Below are 18,492 nucleotides of genomic sequence, written 5' to 3' on the forward strand. Positions count from 1 at the left end.
AAGCTGAAGAGTGGTACGCAAGAAAGAGGGGATCAAATGTTGGAAGTTTAATGAAGTTAAGGCTGCTAATTTGGAACGTGCGGGGAGCTAATGATAGTTCCAAAAGAAAGGTGATTAAGGCCATGATTAGGAGTCAAATGGTGGACTTGTTTTGTCTCCAGGAGACAAAAATTCAGTCAATGTCTGAGGAAGTGGTGAGGAGTCTAGGCTTTGGGAGGTTCCTGGACTGGGGTGCCATGGATGCTCATGGCTCTGCGGGTGGTGTGTTGATTTGTTAGGATAAAAGAACCTTGGAAATGATTGAGATGGAGGTGGGTCAGTTCTCTATCTCCTGTAGGCTCAGGAATGTGGAGGATGGGTTCGTCTGGATCTTCACAGGTGTTTATGGGCCATTCTCTAGGGAGGATAGGGAGGCTCTTTGGGTAGAGTTAGGGGCAATTAGAGGCATCTGGAGTGACCCGTGGTGTATAGGGGGCGATTTTAATGTCATCCTCTCCCAAAGAGAAAGGAGCAGTCAGGGAAGGATAAGTGGTGCAATGAGAAGATTCGCCCAGATTGTAGATGATTTAGAGCTTCTAGATCTTCCGCTGCAAGGTGGTGTGTTCTCCTGGAGTGGGGGTAGGGATAATCAATCTTGGGCTAGATTGGATAGATACCTTGTGACCCAGAACTGGCTGGATAAATTCTGTGGGGTTGTTCAATGCAGGCTGCCGAGGCCCACTTCTGACCACTTTCCCATTTTACTGAAGGGTGGAGGGTTAAGACGAGGCCCCTCTCCATTTAGGTTTGAAAACATGTGGCTGAAAGTAGATGGCTTTAAGGATCTTCTTCGGGAATGGTGGCAGGGGACTGTGGTGAGTGGGAAGGCCAGTTTTAGATTGGCCTCTAAGCTGAAGGTGCTGAAACAGAAAATCAAAGAGTGGAATAGGGAGGTGTTTGGGAGATTAGAAGTTAACAAAAACTTGGCTCTCCAGCAGGTCGAGTTCTGGGATAGGGTGGAAAGTGAAAGGAGCCTTTCAGTAAGTGAAACGGAAATGAAAAAGGAAGCTAAGGAAACCTTCAAGAAGTGGGTTCTTCTGGAAGAAACCCACTGGAGACAAGTGTCGAGGGAGTCGTGGTTGAAGGAAGGGGACAAAAACACAGGATTCTTCCATCGGATGGCCAATGCTCATCGTAAAAACAACTCCCTGGACAAAATCAAAATCAACGGGGTGTGGAGGGTTGAAGAGCAGGAGGTAAGGGAGGGGATTGTGCAAAATTTTCAGCAACTTCTCACTGAAGAGCCAAGTTGGAAAGCGGATATTGAGGGGCTGCACCTCCCAAGCCTAAACTCCTGTGAAGCTGAAGGCCTGGAGGTGCCCTTCACTGTGGAAGAGATCCACTCTGCTTTGTTGGACATGAATGGCGACAAAGCTCCTGGACCAGACGGGTTTACAGGGGCTTTTTGGCAAACATGTTGGGATTTTGTGAAGGAGGAGATCATAGATCTGTTCAAGGAGTTCTTTGTGCAAAAGTCTTTTGCCAAAAGTCTCAACACCACTTTCTTGGTCCTTATTCCTAAGAAAGGGGGAGCGGAGGATCTTGGGGATTTTCGGCCTATCAGCCTTTTAGGGGGACTGTACAAACTCGTGGCCAAGGTGTTGGCAAATAGATTGAAGAAGGTCTTAGGAAAGGTGGTTTCAATGGACCAGAACGCCTTTGTGAGGGGGAGACAGATTTTGGATGCCTCTCTTATAGCTAATGAGGTGATCGATTTCTGGTACAAGCGTAAGGAGAAGGGGTTGATCTACAAATTGGACATTGAAAAAGCCTACGATAGCATTAACTGGAACTTCCTTATGAAGGTCCTACAAAAGATGGGATTTGGGACTCGGTGGATGGAATGGATTTGGTGGTGCATTTCAACTGCCAAATTTTCTATCCTGGTTAATGGGGTGCCAGCAAGTTTTTTCTCGAGTTCCAAGGGGCTGCGTCAGGGTGATCCTTTATCTCCCTATCTTTTTGTCCTGGGTATGGAAGTGCTAAGTGCACTCATAAGAAGGGCTGTTGGGGGAGGGGGGTTCATCTCAGGGTGCAGCCTTCGAGGTAGAGGGAGACTGGAGGTGGAGGTCTCTCATCTACTCTTTACGGATGACACAATCATATTTTGTGAAGCTAAGAAAGAGTATCTAACCTCTTTAAGCTGGATTTTGGCTTGGTTTGAGGCGGCTTCTGGGCTAAGAATAAACCTAGCTAAAAGCGAATTAATACCTATTGGGGAGGTTGAAGAAATTGAGGAAATGGCAGTGGAGCTTGGGTGCAAAGTGGGGGCTCTTCCCTCAGTTTATCTGGGGCTGCCCCTTGGAGCCCATCACAAGGCCATAGCTATGTGGGATGGGGTGGAAGAAAGAATGAGGAGAAGATTAGCCCTTTGGAAAAGACAATACATTTCTAAGGGCGGGAGAATCACCCTCATCAAGAGCACCTTGGCCAGCATTCCTATCTACCAATTGTCCCTTTTCCAAATGCCCAGGTTAGTAGCGAAAAGGCTTGAAAAGTTACAAAGAGACTTCCTTTGGGGAGGGGGGAGAATGGAAAGGAAAATACACCTAATCAATTGGGAGGTGGTGTGCACTCAAAAGGAGAATGGAGGGCTTGGCATACGGAAGATTGATCTCCTTAATAAAGCCTTATTGAGTAAGTGGATTTGGAGGTTTGCCTTTGAAGAGGACATTCTTTGGAAGAAAGTGATTGGGGTGAAATATGGTCAAGAAGGCCTTGGTTGGTGAACAAATGAAGCTCGCGAGGCTTTTGGAGTAGGGGTTTGGAAGGAGATTTTGAAGGAGGCAAATTGGTGTTGGGATAACATAAGGTTTAAGGTGGGCAAGGGGACTAAGGTAAAATTTTGGACTGATCACTGGTGTGGTAATGAGGCCCTGTCCAGAATCTTCCCTCAGCTTTTTGCATTGGCGGTGCATAAGAATGCAACAATCAACGAGGTTTGGGACTCTAGCCTTGGCCAAGGGGGTTGGAATCTCAGATTTGCTAGGGACTCAAATGACTAGGAGCTGGATTTAATAGGAGCTTTGTTTAACATGCTGAGGGACGTCAAGATCTCCCAAAAAGAGGACTCGGTGGTTTGGAAAGGTGGAGGTCAAGGTATTTTTGGAGTCAGACATGCTTACAATCTGCTGGCTGCTCCTAATACCCTCACCTTCCCGGTTAGATGCATTTGGGTGGACAAGGTCCCTACTAAAGCTGCCTTTTTTGCTTGGGAAGCTACATGGGGGAAGATCCTTACTTTGGATAGGCTCCAAAGACGAGGGTGGCAGCTCCCTAATTGTTGTTTTTTGTGTGGTTGTGAAGAGGAAAATGTAAATCACATTCTTTTACATTGTACAATGGCTACGGTTCTCTGGGATATTATCCTTACTTTGTTTGGGGTTCATTGGGTGTTCCCAGAGACGGTCATAGAGGTGTTACTTAGTTGGAGGGGCTCCTTTGTGGGGAAAAAGAGAAAAAAAAATTGGAATTCCATACCGGTGTGTATTTTTTGGACGGTTTGGAAGGAGAGAAATAGATTAGCCTTTAGGGGGGGCTCTTTAGACATACAGAAACTCAAAAATTATTTCGTTTGTAACTTGTGGAGTTGGGCTAGAGTGTACATGGGAGAGGAGTCCTCTTCGCTTTTAATCTTTTTGAAGTGGCTAGCGGCTACTTAAGGGCCGTTTGAGGCTGCTTGTTTCTTTTGTTTTTTGGGGTGTGGCTGCGTTTGTATACTCCCTGTATGCCTTGTGGCAGTTTGCCCTTTAATACAATTTATGCTTACTTATCAAAAAAAAAAAATATTACCGGCACATATTTAATATAAATATACAACATTTTGTTGAGCCTCTTCATCCAGAATGAAATTGCTAATCTAGAAATTTGGATAAATTAAGTCAAACACATATACATGTCATGTGTAATTTAATTATGTATCAATATGCTTATATATCACCATTCCTCATCTTACTTTTAGAAGATCCGCTATGCCTGCATATCTATTTCATGCCATGTACATGTGTTTCAACCCATGGATTGGGATAGTTTCTAACATTAAGATGCCTAACAGACTCAAAGCTGGCTTCATAACATGGCCAATCTATCCATGAAATCTAAAAAGGACAAATTATCAAACCCCCACAGCAACCATCTTTCTTTTCTGTTGCACTTGGTGCTTCTTGTATGCTTCCCATATAATAGGATAGTGTCCCCATTTTGTTAGGCGCCTTTTTATCGAGCAATAATTGGCCTATCAAAAAAAGACAAGAGTGCCTAAAAAAGCACTCCAGCTTGGACACAACTTTCCAGACCACATCGGTCTACTTCCTACCCCATGGAGTATGGATTTATAAGCATCCATATAGATGCTTATGGTTTTCCACTCATTTCCAGTTCAAATTTCACCTATAATTTTTTATGGTAATTTTGCTTCTTCAAATGCAAGACGTTTACGGTTTTCCATTTTATTCCAAATGATTTTCCAGTTCAAATTTGACCAATAATTTTTTACAGTAACTCCTGCTTCTTCCTCCAATGCAATTTCTTGCTTCTATTTCCAAATCTAGTCTCTATGGCATGTGTACAAAGCTCTTTTTGTATTAAAAATTTCTTCTCTTCTACCACCAATTTTCTATTAAAAAAAATGATGGAGACACAAATAGCAAGAAGAAGGTTAGATCATTTCAACCTGATCCTCTCTGATGCTTAAATTAAAACCCATTAAGGTGACTTGGAAACCTTATACAGATCTTGAAAAGGTCCTATGTAATTTACTCACAAGTTTGAACTGGTATGTGGACATCAGCTTGAAAACTCTATTTTTACTTCTTCTTTTTTTTTGGTTAACATTTATAGACAACCAAAAATTTAAAACAAAGAATCCATTAAAGGGTTTTCACATCTTAAACTCCCTATTCATCATATTGAGCAAATGAGGCAAGCAGATTTGATGCAATCACAGATTCGAGGTTACCAAAAATCAAAAAACAAAAACCTTCCCACAAACCACCTAAATTTATGCCCCTGGATTGTTCAAATACAGACACGAGTACCACAAAAAACATTTTCAGGTGGCAAGAATCCAATGTAATCATAGTAACATTAGCACATTAAAACTTAAACACTGAATGCACACCACATGGAATTCGACACGCTGGCAAACACAAATTCAAACCACCATCCAAAATTAATCACTATGCAGTACTCAATTCCCTCATCACTAACTAGTTCGCACCATCATGAACTAAGAAAGCCCGCCAATACTAAAACTTCTTACCACTACATTTCATTCAGCAACCCACAAACATCCACACCCAATCAAAAATTCGTCACAAAAATCACAGCATGCAAAATTAACAAAATCGAGCAAAACACAAAGAAACTCAATCAGGCACACTAATCAGCCCAGTGGTGCCAATCATCAAATTACCAAATTAAGCCCAAAACCTAAGGGTTTCCGCAAACAAACGACAGAAGCATAAACCTTCCACAGACAAAAGACCTAATCCAATTTAAAAACCCTAAAACAATCCCCAACAACAATCACCAAAGTAGGTCATTATTCAACAATTGAATACCGGAAAATCAACACAAAACAAGAAATCTAAAATCGAAAGCCTTACAGAAACGCCTGGAACAATCCAGAATCAAATGCCTCGTACAATTCCACTAGATTACTAAAACGTCGTCGTTTCGCGAGGCGCGAGAGTGCAGTCCCGGTGAATCAACGGAAGGGCATTTCCGGAGCATATGTAGACATATATAAACAAAATCTCTCGGAGACAGAAAGGGGCAGAGATTGCAAATAACAGATAGTCGAGGGTCTTTATATTAAGATTTTTCCTTCAGAGAATGATTCGGAAAGGGCTGTCGGAGCGAGGGGTTTTGGGTGTGTCCTTGGCAGCCTTCCCTCTGGGGTTGCAGCTCAGAAGAAGCAAATAGGATTTTTTATTTTTCTTTTTCTTTTATTTTTCTTTCTTTTCTCTTTCAGAGAGAGAATGGTGAATAAATAAACCGGGGAGAGGCGAAACTGAAAATTACAGATTTAAACTTTTCTCCCATGAGGATCCTGTAAATTGCGGAGATTGACCCTTAATTTCCCGAAATTACACTGGTGTAACAATTGGATTTTGGTCGTGCCCAAATTGCAAGTTGTGGACGTCTAGTCGCCTCCTAATTTTTTTATATATATGAAATATTAAAGTATGTCCTGAAATATTTGTGTTGGGTACTCACTTAAATCATCGACTTGTGTATTAATTTTCAATGAATCATAGTGCATTTAGATTGATAGATGGCACTATCTTTCTCAGTCTCTCAGTACCATGTCTAATCAGCAAACAACAGTTTGAAGAAAGACGTGGAATTGTTCAAAACATGGGCAATTTTACCATTGGCTAAAAATTTAACATTAAAAACATGGTTTTCGGCCCATCCTGTGGGTGGTGGGCTGCTCTCTCTAATGTTATGAACCCATTTGGAACTGTTCAAAATAGTAAATTATCACTATTATTCCAAAATATTATTTTTCACATTTGGGTTCATAAAAAGTTGATTTCCAAAAATAATTTATGAGTGTTTTTAAAATCTATTTTCAAAAAATATTTTGATAATTTTATTTTCCCGAAAACCGTCAAATAGGGGCTACAAGGCCCAGAATGGAAGAGGGGAATAGTCTCTAAAAAGTCTAGAAGATCGCTGAAAAGTGGTTTTAGGGAAACTTGCAGGCAATGAATCTACTGATTTGATGGTAAAAAGGATGCCCAAGACTGCTCCAACCAGGCCATTTGGTGAATATACTGCTGCGAGTTTGTCTCCTGGATTTGATATCAACGACTCCGTTGGAAGTACAAGGAGACAAATACAGTAAAGCACACTTAAAACATGAACTGGGGAATTGGACAACTCAAAAACACTTTGATATAAGGCTTTCTAATTATTGTGAGTATACAGAAATGAGAAAATGACAGCAGTCACAAACCACAGCTAGACAGGAAAGAATTAACAGTTCCGCAATGTCATAAATAAAGAGAGAATAAAAACTGCAAAGCATAACTCATATCTCCAGGCAAATGGTTTGGTTCCTCTCAGAAAAGGGATGATCCAGAAACAAATAGTTTAGACGCCTCTTCTGTACATAAATACCAATTTGGCAATTTTACCGACCAAACCAACCTCTTGGGGGCTGGACTTCCCCATCATTCATCAGTTTATCCAGCACCACATTCAGGTCAACTGACTGGCCATTTTCTGTCAGCTTCCGAACAGTTGCTCTCACAACGTCTCTTGGGAACCCCATATTTGTCACTTTGTCGACCACATCATCTATAGGAACCCTATTTCCACTTCCGGATGAACCAGAACCAGGACCAGAACCACCAACAGGCCCAGAGGCCGTAGGCAGTGCATGTGGTAATACCCGAGCAGTTGGGAGTTGTGGGTAACCACTTCCACCACCTTGGACACCAGATGAGAACTGTTGTGGTTTCATTGGCATGTTACTACCATATTGAGAGGGTGATCCACTGTAAGAATATGGTTCAGTAGGCCCAGATGGTGGAGGAACAAATCCAGTAGAAAAGCCAGAACTGGATCTGCCAGATGGGACCTCATACATGTGCGAGGGTGGCCCATAGAACTGTTGAGAGGGAGGTGCCCCAGAAAGTGGCTGAGAGGGTGGCTGAGAGGGTGGCTGGCGAAGGCTTGGAGGGTAGGTCTGAGGTGGAACATAAGACGTTTCTTCAGGATGATGACCTAATGGAGGTTGGTGTTGAGGAGGAGGATTAATGGGTGCAATAGAATGGTGCTGTTGCGGCAGCTGGGGTGGCTGAGAATATTGTGGAAGAGAGGCTGGTTGATATTGTTGATGTGATGGAGCTGCAGGAGGCGGCTGTGGTTGCTGGGTCGGTGGTAGTTGGTATTGCTGGTTGGGAGCTTCTTGTGCCTGACCAGGTGGTTGAAAGTAGGGCTCTCGCTGTGGGATGGAAGGAATCTGGTTCGGAGGGAATTGACTAGGTAGCTGAGCTGGAGGAGACTGCATATTGAGTTGGGGAGGAGGTGGCGGAGCATTAGGGGGAGGGAGTGCAGGAAGTGTTTGAGGAGTAACAGGTGGAGGAAGTGGTTGGTGAGATTGCTGAGGAGGAGATGCTGCTTGCTTTGCAGAATCTAAGGTCACAGTGTTCTGGGTTTCTGATTGCTGGTCTGCTTTGGACACTTGAAGCTTTGCAAGCTGTAGGTGAGCCTCCACTATTTCTTGTTTGTCCCTTAAAACCTGTACACCAGTTTGCACCTGCATGCAGAGTAGAAGAAAATAAATGCCCATAAAAGGTCATTACAGAAAAAGCAGTATCAACATTGGTCTTGACCACAAGATAAAATAAAACTCAAGGGGAAATGTCAACCCACATTTTGTCCCTTTGTGGCAGTGGTGAAGCCAAAATGTGCCCGAGCAGGGTTTGAACCCAGACCCTGGACTAAGCCAAATTTGTATTATAGATAAAACATTGCCCCCCAGAATATATTTGTTTTATCTCAGCATAAGAATGCCCTCACTATTTATTGTGAAAAAATATGCCATCAATCCCCAGCAGAGTAGAGTTACTTCATTCACCCACTTTCTTAGAGAAATATCTGAAGATTCTGAACTTACTCTGCATTCGGACTCACAACTCCTGAGTCCTGATTCCAGATATTTAATCATTTCAAGGAGCATTTCTTTAAAAAGAGTATAGCAACCATGGTGCATTTGTGATAGGTACCCAAAGGACAGCTTTCTGTTTTATCTTCTTATTTATTACCATGTTTTTTTCTTTATTTGGTAATTTAGTGGTAACTACTTTGTTGACAAATTTCATTCATTCTCAAAAGAAGAAAAGAAGAGAGAAGCCAGCAGGATATTAATATTATGCAGTAGGCATGCTATTATTTAGAGTTATGGCATCCGTTGCCTGTATCCACTCCTCCCTAATGCCAAACCAACCAAAATGCTAACATACAATTAAGGGGAGAAAAGAAAAAGAAACTACCTCTCTAAGAATATTTTCCAGCTGCCTCATTTTTCCATCAGCACTGCCATGATTATTTCCAACAGATACCTTCAAATCATCCACAGAATTCTCAAGGTTCCGAGTTCTGCTCTCCAGCTGTGTAAGTCGTGCACTAAGACCTTCCAACACATGTAGCAAATTATCAGCATGTTTTTTCATTGTTCGATCAATCTCAGATACAATTGCTGCATCAATATTTCGATCTTTCTCAAGGCTGATTTTTGAAAGTTCATTAGAGTCGAGAGAACCATAATTCTGCACCCAATATAGAACCATAGAGAAGTTTGTCAACAGACTACATTTGTAAGATGTTCACATACAATAAAACAGAACAAGGTTAACAAAGACAAATGGTTAATGAGAAGTATACAAACAAAGAAATGTCAACTAGAAAGACAAGATAATGCTACGAAAAATCCATTATGATTCCCAGACCCATGTTTTGAACTGAGAGTGCATCAAGACAGGGACAGCTCAACCACAATAACTTAAAACAGATATGCAGGTGCAGGGTCTGTAAAAGTCAGATGACAAACAAGGGTTCATCAGCACCAGTATCCAAAAACACATGGTGAATGGAAAATGGTCTAGACTTAATGTTAGACGGGATCTGCCTAGTACTAGGCTAGAAATTTGAACCATGACTGCACCTTCTGATTTTTGTCATACTAAACACAAACAAAATATTTCTCTCTAAGAGTGTAGAATAAAAACAGGTAAGATAAAGTATAAACCCACCTAATCACCCTACACTTTTCCATCTATCCAATTCTTTAAACGGATATCTTTTATAAGCATATATGGTGAATTACCTGAGAACAGCTCCTTGAATAAGCACAGATGGTACAATTTGAATAAGCAGATGATCCTAGAAGATATAATCTTTTCAGTGGCAGATATAATTAACTATTTCACTATAGGTCTACTTTAATACTATGTTGGTCTAGGAATTGACCAAGTTCCAAATAATAGAGCTACAGAGGCAACCCTATCATGCAAAAAGAAGCACATCACTTTCCTAGTGTACATCATACACACGAGTTTCAGCATCAACAATGTCTATAATACATCCACTAGTTCTCTCCCATGGATTCGTAAGAGAAACCAATTAAATGGAAAATTTGATCGCTTGCATGGTCTAGCAGTGCACAAATGACCTGTACTTAAATGGTCGAAATCTACACTTCTCACAATTCCATGTCCAGATCTTGAGATTGCTCATTAATAAAAGTCAATTGCATTAGAAGATCATTTTAACTCCTACATGAGGGACTATGTGGAGCCAGAGATTTCAGATGCAAGCAACTTGACATCAATCCATTGTTACTGAGCTACAGTCAAATGATCTCAAAACCCAACAACAGTGGGTTCTATCTGGGTGCGCACACTGAGGCAAATACTATCTTGTGCCACACTAACTTTTATCCTCAATACCAATTTCTTATAATCAATATATCTTAAAAATAAAACATCAAAATAATAAAAAGAAATGAGATTGATGAAACTCAATAATAATGATAAAATGAAATGTGGCTAATGAACTCAATAATTATTTAAAAATATATTAGTTTGAATTTCAAATTTTTACTCATATGTTTGACACATTTTTTCTTGATTGATAGGGGCAATCTCTATATCTCTAACAAATATAGAGATCATCTATTTTTTTATTCGATTTTCATCAAATCTGAGACATGGTGTTGTAACTTTGAGTCATCCTGCAAGTTGGTCAAATTAAGTGATTCGCATTTGAGTCAGAACTGAGTTATTATTGAACCGCATGATGACAACCCACATGTTGGACTTATTCCAGCCATCGCCGAAGTGGATAGGACTCAGCCAGGACACACTGGTCTCAACTGATACTTTGAACCATGCAAAGAAGGGGATTCTAATCTTCTACAGGAATTTCTATCGTTCCAGGTAACAGTCGGTCCAGTCTGGTTAATGATAAACTTGACAGAATTGTGGCATCCTAGTTTACTAATAGAATCAGTAACCATTCATCATTAACAAATTTTGCTTTTGATGGCAGACATTCATCATATTACCAGGGTGCCTAATTTCATTAAGACCCCACACACATAAAAACCAACAACAACAAAGCTAACAAAAAAGCACAAATAGCAAACCATTGATGAAGTTCCATCAAAATTAACTTAGATAAATTCCTTCCATAAATGAATAAACCCTACTACAATTAATCAACAAGAGTTTGTTTCTGAAAATATCATTAAAAATATCAAATAACCCAACAAAAGCAATCAAAAATTGCCACTTCCTCACTATTGCACGTGTAGACAATCAAAAGAAAAAAAAAAACAAAAACTATTTGGATCTTAGAGAAATAACAATTTGTTCAAACAAAAAAGGGACCAAATAACACATAAAAATCACAAATCAAGCCATTTTTCAACAAATACACACGGAATAAATAACCTAAACAGATTAACCCAAATACAAATATCAATAAAAATAAATAAAAATAAATAAATAAATCCTCAAAACCACCACCAGCATCAACAATCAAACCTGAGCACACCCAGTATTTGACAAAGAAAAAACACTCAAATAAAATCATTCGCACATACGTCTATAGAGAGAGAGATCTTACTCTAATGCCAGGAGTGTTGGTCTTGGAGTCAGTCGAGCTCCAAGCCCTAGGTCCTCCTGCACCACCGACAGCATCAAGATTCGAAAACTGCGAAGAACCCTTGGGACGAATTGGCAGAAAATCGTAGCTGGGCACGATCTCTTCCTTCTTAGAACCCACACCGCCACCGCCACCGACGCCAGTCAAGTGGTCATCTTCAGGGCTCATGAGATTGATAAAATCGTTGCTCTGCGATCCGGCAGAGAGATCCATGATCTGCTTGTCCATGAACTGCGACGTATTCATCAAGCTTCACAATTCCGCTCCCAATTCCAATTCTTATTAAATTCTCCCCGTTTCAGATTCCAATTCAACCGCAATAACAATTCTCCCGAATTAGGAGAGAGAACCTTGGAGGAGTTTTGGGAATTTGGATTCTCTGGTTTGGATTTTTATAGGGTTTTTGGTGCTGTTGAGGGTGGATTATGAGTCATGACTCCTTGAGGATCGAAGAAAAACAAGTCACGAGTCATGACTAGATTGTTGCTTAGCGACTACGGTAACGGGCTTGTTTATCCAACCGCATGCCTTCTTTTATGGGCCTTGGCCCATCTCTCCTCCATTGGACTGGGCTTGGCTAGCTATGGGCTCACAGGAAGTAACACCTTCCATCCGACTCGGGGCGGTTAGGCCCGTTTGACATATCCGTAGTTTCTAACAAACAAACTCTTCCTAAAAAGGAAAAGCACTTGTTAGGACTTAGGATTGGGTACCTTAAATTGAAAACAATTTTTAAACAAATTAATGAATAATATTTTCATTTCATAAAAACTACAATCAAGATAAGGAGAATGACTTCGGACTTATTTGGCAACTGTTTTCAATAACAATTTTTTGTTCTCAAAAATAAAAAACCAAGAAAACATGTTTGATTTACGAAAGGTGAGTTTAGGAACTATTTTCAAAACAGTTTTTTGTTTTTTAAAACAAAAAACACAAAAAACATGTTTGGTAACAAAAAATTGTTTTTTATTTTCTGTTATTAAGAATAGAAAATATAATATTTTCATAAACATCTTTTAATTGTTTTCTATTGTTTTCATTTGTTTTTTAACTACTATTTTAAAAAAGAATTATATTATACAAATAAGTAGAATTATTAAATATAAAATATTATATATACAAATTATTTTTAAAACATATTTTAAAATATTAAAAATAAGTCTAAAATAAAACAAACTTTTGTTTTACAAAAATCAAAGAACAGTTTTCAAAAATTATTTTTCAAAATTGTTTTCGAAAATAATTACCAAATAGACCCAAGGTATATTTAGATAACATCTTTTAATTGTTTTCAATTATTTTCACTTTTTTTTTAAAGATTATTATAAAAAATAATTACACAAACATATAGACCGATTAAAATATAGTATTAGATATAAAAAATTTATTTTTAAAACATATCTTAAACTATTAAAAACATGTTAAAAATATTTCAGGTTTTTAACAAACTTTTATTTTCAAAAATATCAAAAAACAATTTTCAAAAACTGTTTTTCAAAACTATTTTTGAAAATAGTTGTCAAACAAATCACATTAAAAAATATTTTAACAATAATTTTATATCAATTTTTTTTAAATAAATAAATGATAAATTAATACCCATAAATTATCTACATGTTATTTTTATTTATCAACCTGATATAAATTGTACAAAAATATATATCCAAAATTAAGCACAATCTCTCTTCTCATTATACACTTACCAAAATTGTTTTTGGTTTTGTTTAAAACATAAAAAATAAAATATCAAATACTTTTATATTTATAAAAATTTAAAATATAATTACACCCTTCTTCTATTATATACCTTAAAGAAAAACCATTAAAACTATAAAGAAAGTATTGAGATAGCCTTTTTTTATGTTTCCGATTATTTGCTTGATTGCAGCTTATATGATGAAAGATGTTGCTATAAAACAACTCCCACTTGTTGTAGAAAAATGTTTTTAAAAGTAGTAAAAACATGTGACAATTAGTACCTTAATATGAGTTACCATGGTTGGATTTGACCTTGACTAAAAATTAAAGAAATATCTCAAAGATTTTTTAAAAAATATAGGCTTTTGAAAAATATGATAGTTTAAAAATTATTTTAAATTTATGGCATTTTTTACAAACTTCAATAAAAAGTCATGTCTTAAAAGGATAAATCATTTTTAAGAACTAGAGCTATATTTTTAAAAGTTAACTCCTATTTGATTCTTTGGTATGGTGGGTGTGAAAATATTTTTTAAAAATGGAAAATATAATATTTTTTGATAACATATTTTTATTATTTTTATTTATTTTAATTAAAATTATTTTAAAAAATGGTGAAACAAATATAAAGAATAATTGAAAAAAAATGACTAAAATTTATTTTTTAAAAATATTTCAAAAGTTAAAAGGATTAGAAATTCACACACAAACTTTTATTTTACAAAATATTTGAGAAATATTTTTTATCAATACTTTTTTACACAACAATATTTGAATGTTGTCAAACATACCCTAAGTTTCCCTTTTCCTTCGTACTTCAGTGGAGAATATATTCAAAGACAATAAATGTCATACTAGGAAGATTGGAACAACAAGATGGGCCACACCCAAATCAAAAGTTACGTAGGTTGATCATTAGATGTAGAGGACCTAAGCCTAGGAACTCGATTCTGTTGCAAGTTGCAACTACAACTCATAGAATCAAAAATAAAAATAAAAATTCCAGGCCCAGATATGATTACTGATAGCAGAACATTGACCTTTTTCCTTTTTTTTGTATTGGACTGGACAAGAAGATGGCCCATCTATCTAAACCAACATTGTCAGGCCCAGCCCAAAGTCCGTCAAATGTTATTTCACACATAGTTAAAAGGGAAAATACAATTCATAAAAACATAACCCTAAATTCAGAATAAGTACTCGATCAGGGATGGGTTAGAAGAATTAGGCCATGGTACTTGGATAATGACCATGCACTCATCGTATCCAAAGGCAACCTCTTCTCCGTTGATCCTACAAGATCTTGGTTTCTCGGCTGCAAAGGCCCTCATTTCTCCGGTCCCCTTCACGCCGATCCGAACTGAGTTCTCCTCATCATCGAAGGCTAATGACTCGATTGCTCCACCGGAGTTGAGCATGTTCACTAGTCCGATTGGAGCAAACTGAACAGATTTCCCCGGGAGAGTGGTCACGGGAGAGACAGTGATTAGCTCGAAATCAAATGGGTCTAGTGAAATTTCAATGTTTTGGGATGGCTTGGAGAGGACAAGCTTCTTGGTACGGAACATGTACATGGCAAATAGCTGAACGCCTTCAATGGAGATTGGAGTACTACTGTTCCCATTTCTCCACTCAATGTCTTTGGGGCTCGCCACGGAGGTCACAGCATGGGAAAATTGGGAGGCACATTTGTTTCTTCTCGCTTCACGGCACCACCCTCCTCCTTGGCAGTTAAATGCTCCAAGAACTCCAGTAAACTGTACCAAGAAATTAAAATCAATTAAACAAAAGGGTAAAGTTCAATTTTGTATATTGAATTGAATTTAAGTATATGATCTCACCTTATTGAGGTTCCATATTTTGAGCATGGTGTTGCCGTCGTGAAGAGGGTCTTCGAAGAGGCAGCCTCTGGTGGGAAGGGCGTAGTACTGGCACCTCAAGATGGACCCATCTGGCAGGACCAAGCTTTTGAGCAGCTGGAAATTGTGCTTGCCGACTGAGTCGGAAACGTAGATGGGTCCACCGGAGATGGCACGAGACGCTGCGTGGAACTCGGCGCAAGGGTGAGTAGACTGGAACATGTCCCAGTCAGGGTGGATGAAATTCCCCATCCATAGGCTGTTGTAAGCGCAGTGCACCATGTGACACCCCTGTAGCCAAAACGTGCCGTTGGGGTCACCCGATGGATCGGTACACCAAAAATCATCTCCTGTATTAGAAACAACAAGATGAATGAATTCTAAGTAAAAGATGAAAGATAAAAAACGAAAGCATAAGGAGATGAATGAAGTATGAAACCCACCAACTCGACCGAGCGCTATGGCCTCTGTTCCAAGGAGCATGAAATCGTTGCAGTGCTCCATGCTGGCAATCACACCATTCCCTTTGAAATGCTTCTTTATGGAGTCTGTTAAAGCTTTGTAGTAGGCCTTTGCGAGCTCCACTCTTCCACCATATTCTTCACACAGCATTTCCAGCAACTGGGCATCCCATGAATTCGTTAGCTAGGCTCATAGAAGGTAGTGTCCCAAAGATTATAAAACTGAAAACAAGTGTTTGTTAGTTAGAACTTACATGAATAACGTCCACCTTCACACCATCAATCCCAACGGACTCCAAATGTGAGTGAAGCCCCTCGTACAATTGATCGACTTTCTCCGGCGGAACCAGCCCGACTCCATTGTTCACGATCTTGTCCACTGCCAGATCCTCCATTGTCAGCTTCAACCCGGGCGAGAGCTTCGGGGCGATGACGTTGGATTCGGGCAGACAGGGAACTTTGGGCCTCAACCCGCCCCAATACCCACAAAGGGCATGCCATACGTAGACATAGTCCACGCTCTTGAACTCGTCCTTGAGGTCTCTGACAAAGGCACCCATGCCCTTGGTAAGGGCAGTAGGGCCTGAGCTTTTAGGGCTCACGTAGTCCCTGAACTTATAGTTTTCTTGGAACTTTATGAGCCTGCATGGCATCTGCTCTCCGGCTGCCGTCCGATTCATGCCTTCTTGATCGCTGATGGGATCATCATCGTGCCTGATGGACTGCCACCCATCGTCGATGAGGACGAGTCCAGGTGGACACCCACCGTCAACTAGGCCTTGGACTCCTTCCCACACGCCTTGAGGGTGCACCTTAAGGTAGAATGCGTCCCAGGTGCACCAACCAAATTTGTCCACGATGCCAGGTGGAGTCTTTTCTTCCAGAAGCTTGAACGTACCCAAATGAACCCTCACCACTCTCATGGCTTCCTTCACCAGACTGTACGGATCATCGCCGGCGTGGATGTACAAAGAGCTCCTGTAGCTGCCGCCGGAGACCTTCGTCGACCCGCTTTCCACGCACAAATCGACAGAGTCGTCTTCACCGGGCTGAAGAGACGATCGGAAAGGACCTTCGACGATGGGGAGGAGGAGTACGTACGGACGACCAGAGTCGGATTTGTCGAGAATCACCATCTGGGTTTCGTTCTCGAGGTCTCGGCCATTGTCGCCTACCCAATGAGTGGTCCACCAGACCTTGAACCTGAATATACTCATGAAGCGTATGCCCTTCAGTTTTCCGACGGAGACTACGTGGCGGCTCTTGCCCTCATCGGCGTCGAACCCCACGAAGCACCCGTCGGGGGTAACCGGTGAGGGAGTTGCCACCACATTAGGAGGCACGTCGGAGAGAACCCGGTGGCCATTAGCCACAAAGTCCGACCCTTGCAACGCGATCAACGGCTGCTTATACCCACCGCCGAGCTCGGCAATGCCGGAGTTACCCTTACTCAAGCTGGGAGCCATGGATGAATTGCACTATACAGTTTGTTAGAACGGAGAAGTTGCGATGAGAAACAAAGAACCAAAGAATGGGTATATATGGCAGAAATGGAGAAAATGAAAGGAATGAAGAATCAAGAAAGATTCTATGCGATTGCGAAAGAAAACAATTGATGATAAGAAAAAGATACTGTTTGTATTTGTGAGTTAGGCTTTCGTCTTGTCTTCTTCAAGGCAACAGAGGAACACCGAATTTATAGGGAGGGATGGGTGTGGAAAGTTTCTGACGAAAGTGAGGTTGGTCGGTCGGTTGCAGAGATTTGAGGTTGGTTTGAATTTTCTGTTTTTTATTTTAATTTTTGTCTTTTTAAGATTATCCATTCATTCGTGTCACCATAACCTCTTGCTTTTAGCATCCATTGGCGACAAGTGGCTTTTAATCCCATCTTGTCCAAATCATAAAAATCCACTTTAAAGTTAGGCCAAAATAATAACGGTAATAATAACAATAATAATAATAATAATAATAATTTACAAGTATGAAAGGACTTTTTTTGCCCTTTAATTTGAGTAGTATTAATTTTATATTTACGTATGAAAAGAAAATATTTCTTCAAAAATTAATAAATTGCTCATCGATGGTAATACCACAGCATCAATAAATCACTATTTAGATATAAAGAAATTATAGTAATTTAATAAGGGGGAATTCACTTCTCATGATGTTTAGACTAAATACACTATATGATATTTGTTTTTTTAGTTGAATAGAAAATTTTAAAATATTTAGTTTTTCTTATTTAGTTAAAAATAATTTATTGATATCAATTAATGTAATTAAATTGAATATATTAATAATAAGTTCACTTTAATTATGTTGATATTAATGAGTTACTTTTAGCTTTTAACTTTTTCTATTTAGTTAAAAAACAAACAATACCTTAATACCTATTGGCTTGAAATTTTATGAAATAACCCACCCTTTTCATTTATTATTTTTGTTTTTCTATTTTAATTTAGAATAAAGGAAATATTTGATGAATTTTTAAACCTAATTGTATTTAGTTAAAAAGCCAAAGAAAGTGAACGAAATTAACCCATCTAATAATGCTTTATATAATAAAAGGGATTCTTTGAAGATTCACCTAATGCTCCAAAAATCATTTAATTCATTCTTTAAAATTTTAAAAATAATCTCTAAGATTTATCAAATATCTAATCATTTTATAAAAAGAAAAAAGACGTTTAATTATTATGAAGTGCTTTTATTCTTTCAAACTCATCATGTGAACTCACTTACATTTTATC

The 18,492-nt window shown here is 39.1% G+C and overlaps 3 protein-coding genes across 7 annotated transcripts in view; all 3 read right to left on the bottom strand.

The window, feature by feature from the left end:
- LOC100259455 (zinc finger CCCH domain-containing protein 41) overlaps window positions 1-6,176 on the bottom strand; it is a 30,162-nt gene extending 23,986 nt beyond the window's left edge. For 2 of the 5 annotated variants that reach the window (XR_009467555.1, XM_019224989.1), the window contains exon 1: window positions 5,646-6,015. The gene's annotated coding sequence lies outside the window, so the exon portion shown is untranslated. Of the gene's footprint in view, window positions 1-5,645 lie in introns of all 5 variants that reach the window. The other 3 variants (XM_010662569.3, XM_002273402.5, XR_009467556.1) reach the window with 2 other exon arrangements.
- A 743-nt stretch (window positions 6,177-6,919) lies between these two features.
- On the bottom strand, window positions 6,920-12,220 carry LOC100264681 (uncharacterized). Its single transcript, XM_002275571.5, has 3 exons — window positions 11,683-12,220; window positions 9,048-9,323; window positions 6,920-8,311 (listed from the first exon to the last, which is right to left on the bottom strand). Exons 1-3 carry the CDS (start codon window positions 11,965-11,967, stop codon window positions 7,181-7,183), a joined length of 1,692 nt encoding a protein of 563 aa, XP_002275607.1. The 5' UTR covers window positions 11,968-12,220; the 3' UTR covers window positions 6,920-7,180.
- A 2,081-nt stretch (window positions 12,221-14,301) lies between these two features.
- LOC100242394 (galactinol--sucrose galactosyltransferase) lies at window positions 14,302-17,521 on the bottom strand. The gene is made up of 4 exons (XM_002275592.5): window positions 15,997-17,521; window positions 15,725-15,902; window positions 15,264-15,631; window positions 14,302-15,179 (listed from the first exon to the last, which is right to left on the bottom strand). Exons 1-4 carry the CDS (start codon window positions 17,206-17,208, stop codon window positions 14,610-14,612), a joined length of 2,328 nt encoding a protein of 775 aa, XP_002275628.1. The 5' UTR covers window positions 17,209-17,521; the 3' UTR covers window positions 14,302-14,609.
- Between the last annotated feature and the right edge of the window lie 971 nt (window positions 17,522-18,492).

The sequence above is a fragment of the Vitis vinifera genome, chromosome 14, assembly GCF_030704535.1.
Source record: "Vitis vinifera cultivar Pinot Noir 40024 chromosome 14, ASM3070453v1".
Taxonomy (NCBI): Eukaryota; Viridiplantae; Streptophyta; class Magnoliopsida; order Vitales; family Vitaceae; genus Vitis; species Vitis vinifera.

What these genes read in the sequence shown, in the direction of transcription:
- LOC100264681 (XM_002275571.5), bottom strand. Translation starts at nt 11,967, where the DNA reads ATGAATACGTCGCAGTTCATGGACAAGCAGATCATGGATCTCTCTGCC. An exon ending in CCAACACTCCTGGCATTAGA is followed by an intron (nt 9,324 to 11,682) that starts GTAAGATCTCTC and finishes TATTGGGTGCAG; the next exon opens with AATTATGGTTCTCTCGACTC. An exon ending in TGGAAAATATTCTTAGAGAG is followed by an intron (nt 8,312 to 9,047) that starts GTAGTTTCTTTT and finishes CTCTGCATGCAG; the next exon opens with GTGCAAACTGGTGTACAGGT.
- LOC100242394 (XM_002275592.5), bottom strand. Translation starts at nt 17,208, where the DNA reads ATGGCTCCCAGCTTGAGTAAGGGTAACTCCGGCATTGCCGAGCTCGGC. An exon ending in TGAAGGTGGACGTTATTCAT is followed by an intron (nt 15,903 to 15,996) that starts GTAAGTTCTAAC and finishes TGGGATGCCCAG; the next exon opens with TTGCTGGAAATGCTGTGTGA. An exon ending in CATAGCGCTCGGTCGAGTTG is followed by an intron (nt 15,632 to 15,724) that starts GTGGGTTTCATA and finishes TTTCTAATACAG; the next exon opens with GAGATGATTTTTGGTGTACC.